The sequence below is a fragment of the Vicia villosa genome, linkage group LG2 (assembly GCF_029867415.1).
Source record: "Vicia villosa cultivar HV-30 ecotype Madison, WI linkage group LG2, Vvil1.0, whole genome shotgun sequence".
In the NCBI taxonomy this organism is placed as follows: domain Eukaryota; kingdom Viridiplantae; phylum Streptophyta; class Magnoliopsida; order Fabales; family Fabaceae; genus Vicia; species Vicia villosa.
The window spans coordinates 52,391,321-52,398,787 of NC_081181.1; the positions used below are offsets into that span (position 1 = coordinate 52,391,321).

Sequence of the window (7,467 nt, forward strand, 5' to 3'; positions counted from 1 at the left end):
ATGCTATCAACTATTTAGTTTCCACTTTTTATAATCTTGTTGTAAGAAACACTATTAGTGTTTACGCTATCGCTCTAAAAATAATAATACTAGTTGTGTGTAAGAAAGAAATAGCACTGTTTAGAGTTATAAAACATTTTTAGACTAGAAAGTTTGGTATGTTCAGAATTTATGACTTGGTTGACCGGTGGATTAGACTAGTAGAACACACACAAGTGAGAAGTCAACAATTTTGTTACGGAATTAAAGCAACAATTTCTTACACCATTGAAGTAACAATACAACATTCCAGTACAACGATTTAACTGAATTATATGGGTAAACTTATTTTCATAATTATGTATGCAAATTAAATTGCATTATTAATTTTTAATTTTCATGTGGCAATTCAAAGGCTTCCTTCACCAACCTCCTTGTTCCTTCTTGGTTGAAGAATTCTTTAAGAAACTCCGAGAAGCGATAATTTCGATACTTCGGAGGGTGATCTTCATCTATCAGTTCTTGTATTGGACCAATCATCGCGTCTGCGTATGGTCCGAGAAACATCGCCATCGAAAATCGTGGACTTACATTGTTAGTAACAACCCTGTGAAGTACACTTTTGTATCTTCCATTGCTTAGAACCTACATATCAAGTTACAAATTATATATGCCACCCTTTGATCTCTCAAATTTGTATAAAAGTTAGGTACATTAACATACCTGAATTTGATCAGCTACATTGATGACAAAAGCATTAGGAACAAAAGGTACAGAAATCCATCTCCCACCTTTGTTAACTTGAAGACCAGAAACCTCTGATTGCAATACTACAGTGAGAGTATTCAGATCGGTATGCTCAGTTAGACCCATGGTTAATTCCGGATCTGGACATGGTGGATAGAAATTCGCCTGTGCTCTTTGTCTAGGCTGCTCACCTAACTTCTTCAACAGACAATCCTCCTCTAAGCCAAGCCCTATTGATATCAATCCTAAAAGCCTTCTCACCAATGAACCTATTTCCTTTGCATATTCCGTGAAAGCATCTCTGCGAAAAGCGTAAAAATAAATAGCTATGTTAGGTTCTATAGAGACAAGACAAGATACAATTAGAATTTTTCTCACCTGTATTGAGTTTTAATTTGTTCTGGTAGAAGAGAAATGGTATCATCAATAGGATACCATGGATGATTAAAAGATTCACTCCAGCACTTAACTTTTTCTCCCCCTTCAACTTTGAGGTAATAATTGAGCAATCTTACGCTCTTGGTATGATCTGTTGAATAGAGACTCTCTCTTTCCTCTGATGGTAGTTCAAAAAAGTCAGTAATTGCTTTCATCATTTTATGGCAAACTTGTTCAGGAACACCATGGTTCACTATTTGAAAGAAACCGAATTCCTCACAAGCCTTTGAAATCTTGTGAACCACTTCCAAGGATGAATGGTTGTTGCCATGAGAGTAACTCAAATCAATTATGGGGATTAAGTCTAGAGATTGAACCTCTGAAAGGTTTGGTCTTTTGCTTTGTGGGAGGATGAATTTGGGAGTTAGGGAAAGGGGAGAAGACTCATTGGCTAACTGGAAAGAGTTCATCTTGTTACAAACTTTGAGATCTAAGTTCATTCAACAAACAAATATAAATGTTAGTAAATGCAAACTCAATATATACAATAATTTATTTTTTATTTTTTATTACCAATATGTACATGCTTGCTAACTGGTTATTTAATAATCAATTATTATAGTTTATTGATTGATTATTGGTTACGCAGGCTATTGTCTAAAACTTTATAAATCCTTTTTTTGAATATAGTCAAAGAGAGAAAATATTGTTTATAATAATTGCAGAGCGAACTACCAGACCATTTGAATTTATAAATCCAAAAACTCTATCATCAAATATACATATCACAACATTATCTAGCAAGTGTATGTAGGTAGAGAAACTCAACAAATTATATATCTCATATTCAACGTGTGTATTTATTTATTTATATTAGACATTGTCGACACTTGTGTATTATTTATTTATTTATTTATAGTAGACATAGTTGTGTGTTTATTTATTTATATTAGACATAGTTGCACGTGTATTTATTTATATAATTTAATCGAAATATATCGACGACAGTTAAAATATTTTTACATTAATAATGAATTTTAACCGTCAGATTTTAAATAATGTTTAACTTTTATTTTAATTATGGAAAAAAGGGATATACACTGACAGTGTAAAATAGTTTTATACTGTCAGCCAATGAGGACTATGAATCAGGACAAGTCAGACTGAAAATTTGAAAAAACTTTTATGACATGGCAAAACGTTATATTCTAATTGGATGACAGTGTAAAACTTTTTTACACTGTCAATGCATAACCATTAAACTCTTTAATTATATATAAAATAATAATTTTAAATGGTTGTGATGAATTGATAGTATAAAACCTTTTAAATCGAAATGGCATAACAATTAATCTCTTATTTATATTCATATACACTAATTAATCACAACTGACATTGTTTTTTTAAATATTTGACTTTTATTTAAATTTTTAAATAATACAATATAATTGAATGATTATTATGCGTGTATATTTAACAATTACTCTTTACAGAGAATTTAGTCAATATGCATTGACATTATAAAAAAAAAATAACTATCAATTAATTACAACGGCTGCTTTATTTAAATTATTTAACTTTTATTTTAACTTTCATTAAAATAATATATTTGAATTATTATAATATATTGCAGGTGTAAATTAAACTCTTTTTAAAAAAAAATATAAGCAAAAAATTTATTGATTGGAGTACAAAGGGATACTCAACATATTAAAATAAAGATATTGTAAATTTATCTCGACAAAACACTATAACATGTAACATAAGGAAGCTCCCATCCTTGAATTATTAGGAAAACTATAAGACGTACACATAATTGTTCTATACTATCTACCACTCAAGACACATCTTCCTTAAAACCTTAAAAAATGGTTTACCTCATTCACCAGATGCTCCATAACATGTCAAACCAAAACACATACTCCCTCCGTTCCTTTTTAAGTGTCGTTTTAGCAAAAAGCTCTTCAACCAAGATAGTGGATTATTAGAGTTACATTTTCTATTATACCCTTATTTATTTTTCTCTTTCCAAATAAATTCAATCATACACTCTCTTTTTCCAATAATTAATTGAAAAATTTGAGGTGGAGTTATTGAGAAAATAAGGGTATAAATGACAAATTATAACATTAAATTATAAAACGACACTTAAATAGGAACAAAAAAATTCTTCTAAAACGACACTTAAAAAGGAACGGAGGGAGTACCATTAAATTTCTTTAACCCTCTACGTTATAGAGTTTAACAAAAAATTTAGAGGTGATCAAGTCCAATCAAACCTTTTGGTAGCGAAATTTTCAACCACTCAAATATCTTCAGCAATACCGATTTTGCAAAGACATCAAAATCTTAGATGTGAATAACTTTTAATCCTTTGACATCATAGAACACAAATAGTATTTTGAGTCTCGTGGATAACCTATATTTTATCCAAATCATCGTTTTTGGAAGCCTTTCGAGAATAAACCACCATTCAAAATTTTGGATTTTGGATGGGATAATTATTCGCTACACCTATTTGTAAGCCAAATTTATTCCGTCCTCTAACATTGATTCCACATGGTCGATTAATTTTTGTTTATAGCACGATTTCACTAAAAAGTCTCCAATCTTATCCGGCTTCCAAAATAAATAACCATTGTTGTTACTTTGCAGTACCACCTAAATTATAATTTGTATCAAAACATACAATTCCCTCGCTTCTTACACTGATAAATGCATCTAAATTTTAGCTAGTACATCTTGACATAGTCCACTGTTTATGATGTTGCCACACGCTTCTGCATAAACAATTTTTTAATCATTTACTTTAGCAAAGAGTGCCAAAAACAAGTAACTAAGTGCTCTTTGACCCAATCATTGCTGGTTCAAAGTTGTAGAACTAGACCATTAACAATGCACCAACCAATATTATTTGCAAAATACTCCTGACTAGTTCCTTGTTGTTTATTGTAACACATCGATTTTTATTATTAGTCATTTTATTAATTATTTGTTTTATTAATTATTATGTGATATATTAATTAATTAATTCTGTGGTTTGTGAATATATGTGATATATATGTATTGGGTTATTGGGTGTAAAAATGATAAAATAAGCAATTGGGCCTAATAGTGTGTTAGAATGAGAAAAGGTGGGGGTAAGGTTTAGTAAGCCCATTAAGGTAAAAGTTGTACTAAGGATTTAACTAAAACAGAAAAAAAGAAAATTAGTGAGAGAAGTGAAGAAAACGGGAAAAGAGGAGAAAGAAGAGAAAAGAGAAAGGGAGAAGAAGGAGGCAACCATAGGGAAGAAAATCAACTAAGGTAAGGGTGAGTCTTCATCTTGTTATGAGATATATGTTGCATTAGTAATGGGTAGTAACATGTTGGGATTTGGAAACTTCAACTTTAGGTTTTTAACATGTTAGGTTTTGTTGAAATTCCATGAAATTGATGATTGAATGTTGTTTTGATGTTAGAACTTGATATTATATGATGAATATATGTTATTATGCTTCTATTTCATGAATTTTGGCTGTTTAGATGGATTTTAGGGTGAAAATTTGTGTGAAACATAATATGTCATAAGCAGAATTTTTATGGTTTTTCGTGAGCAGGCTTAGCGCGGGCTGCTTTTCTAAATTTTATATTTTAAGAAATTGAACTAGATAATGCATGCTATTGATTTATCATGAATTGTGGTGAATTTTCTGGAATTTTCTGAAAATGTTTGGATGACTTTTGAGGCAATTCTTTGTGAAAACATAACACTTGAATTTTGTGTATACGTATGTTGTGAATTGCAAATGGTTGAGAATAACATTGTTGGACATTGTTTGTTATATGTTATTTGTGGTGTGTTGATTTGGTGAGTACTATGTGTCGCACGCTCGCGAAAAATGAACAGAGTCGCCACTAATATATTTATCCCATAAGGGAAAGGAATATCAGAAAACCTAACAAAGGAAGGAACAGGGTCTTGCGACCAGAGAATCAAGGTACGGGAGTCGGATACGCAAGGGGAAGGTGCTAGCACCCCTCACGCCCATCGTATTCGATGGTATCCACCTATGTTTGTTTCTATCTAAAGGGTGTATACTATGTCTACCTATATGTGAATGCATGCAAAAAGAAATACGGGGAAAAGAAGGAATTATTTACAAATGTGCTCGTTCAAGCCCCGCGACTTGATGCCTACGTATCCTTTTCAGGAATCAGAGCGCCGTAGTTCGGCTCAAGATTTTCTGTTTGTTTTTGTGTTTTTTATTTGGGCGGAGTTAACGCTCGCGCTCTTGCATAAGGGGACAGCCTAGGATGCAACAGAGCGGAGATAACAATGCCCTTAAGAAAGGAGAGAAAAGAGAGTTTGAGTGTTTCGAGGAAATCCGTAAGGCAAGGGAAACTCGAGTTACTCTTTGGTTTGTGTCTTTTAGAATTTGGGAACTTACGCCCGAATGGTTCCCTAAAGCAAGGGAGATCCAAGCACTCGAATGATTCCCTAAAGCAAGGGAGATTCAAGCTTCCATTCCCTTTTTAATGATTTTCACTTTTTTATTAATGTTTTTTAGGTGTTTTCTTTGTATTTTTTAAAGGGATTTTATTTTGATATTTTTAGATGTTTTAGTGTTGTAAAAGAAAAAAGAATGAGAAAGAGGGAACTATTGCTAATTTCTAAATCTATGTTATGGATTATTCTAATAGAAAATGAGGAAGAAAAGTTTTATTCAAGCATTTCACAATATAAGAAAAATATTCACACAAATAAAAGGAACAAAATCTAAACTATTTATGAAAATATTCACAAGCAATAGCATTTTTATTCATGTTTAAAAACTATTTTGGAATTAAAAATTAAAACTATTTATTTTTATGGTTCATCAACCAATTACAATTAAAAGAAATCATCAATTAAAATTCAATTAAAAGAAATAAAATTCCTAAAATTCTAATTGAGTGAAAAATGTTTTTGATTTTTTTATTTAAGAGAAAAATGAATTATTAAGCAAGAAAGAATAAAAGAAAATCAATTTTTTAATATTTGTTTTTGTCATTGCAAAAGGGGGGGGGCAGAAGTAATTTCTGTATGAACTAAAACAGTTAAAGCAGACTGGGCCAGAAAAAACAGGGGGTGGGGGTAGTGGATGCGCTAGGCCTAATCTCATGTGCATAGTGGTGTGTTAGCAAGCAGGGAGTGCAATCCAGAAAAGAAATCAAGCCCAGACGCGCCAAGGCCCAATGCTTTGTTCTCTATTTCATTTCATTTTATTTTCATTTTTCTGTTTATTCACTTATTCAAAGCATGCAATATACCATATAATAAAATGTGACATGATAATAATAGTGTATCAATTGGTCAGTTATCATTAAATCACTAAATGACAAAAACAAGCTCCCAGCGAATCACAGAGTGCCACCACACGCGACAATGATTGAAGTAAGACAAAAAGAAAAGCCAAAAGCGTGGAGATGAACCAACTAGCGCATGCGACGTAGACGAACAGAATAAGACCTTATAAGCACGCAGACGCCGGAACCACTGTTCCGGTCGTCTTCTCCAGCCTACACACGGCAGAGTTTCCTTCAAAATTTCCAGAAATCAATCAAATTACCACTGCTCTACTCGGATTTTCGTGTAGATCATGGATCTGGCATTAGTTTTCACTAATTCTTACTCAAACTTCAAAACCAGGGACAAATCTAAAACCCTAACAATCAAGACCTATGCTAAAACTCAAAAGCAAGCACATCAATGGAGTTCTTATGTATTCTAGAATGCATAATCACAAAACAATCACTCAAAAAGCCACGTTATCATCTTAACCGAATTCAAGAAAGAAGAAAGAGCTTCATACAATAAACTTCATGCATTCTTATCAAGCATAGTCATAGTAGGCGCATTAGCAACATCATACAGCATGCATATGAATGCAGTGTGAGTTTGTGATGCTTACTTGGTGAGATCTTTAGCAGAATGATGAGAATGCTCTTCTTCTTGCAAACTACTCCTCGATCCTTGGCTTCACTGATACGAGCTTGAGAAACACAGTGGATCCACTTCACAATGCTCTACCACTAGGCATCTTCTTCGGATGAAAGTGATGATGGATGCAGATGAGAGATGAAGGTGATAGAGGGAGTTAGAGGTTGAGCTCAAGGAATGGCGGTTAGAGGTGGCAGTTGTGGTGGCCGGAGTTTGTTACAGTTTGTAACAAACTCTGATGGAGGGGGAGAGTGAACTGAGTGAGGGAGAGAATGTGGAGAGAGACTGAATGCAAAAGAGAGGAAGAGAGAAGAGAGTATGGAGTGAGGGAGGAAAAGAGGAGAATGAATCGTGAATGGATTTGAGAGTGAGGAGGTGTTTATATAGGGCAAGGTACTTGC

General features: G+C 32.9%; 1 protein-coding gene across 1 annotated transcript; it reads right to left on the reverse strand.

The window, feature by feature from the left end:
* Window positions 1-216: 216 nt before the first annotated feature.
* Window positions 217-1,642, reverse strand: LOC131646174 (protein DMR6-LIKE OXYGENASE 1-like). Its single transcript, XM_058916301.1, has 3 exons — window positions 1,105-1,642; window positions 703-1,027; window positions 217-624 (listed from the first exon to the last, which is right to left on the reverse strand). Exons 1-3 carry the CDS (start codon window positions 1,602-1,604, stop codon window positions 370-372), a joined length of 1,080 nt encoding a protein of 359 aa, XP_058772284.1. The 5' UTR covers window positions 1,605-1,642; the 3' UTR covers window positions 217-369.
* Between the last annotated feature and the right edge of the window lie 5,825 nt (window positions 1,643-7,467).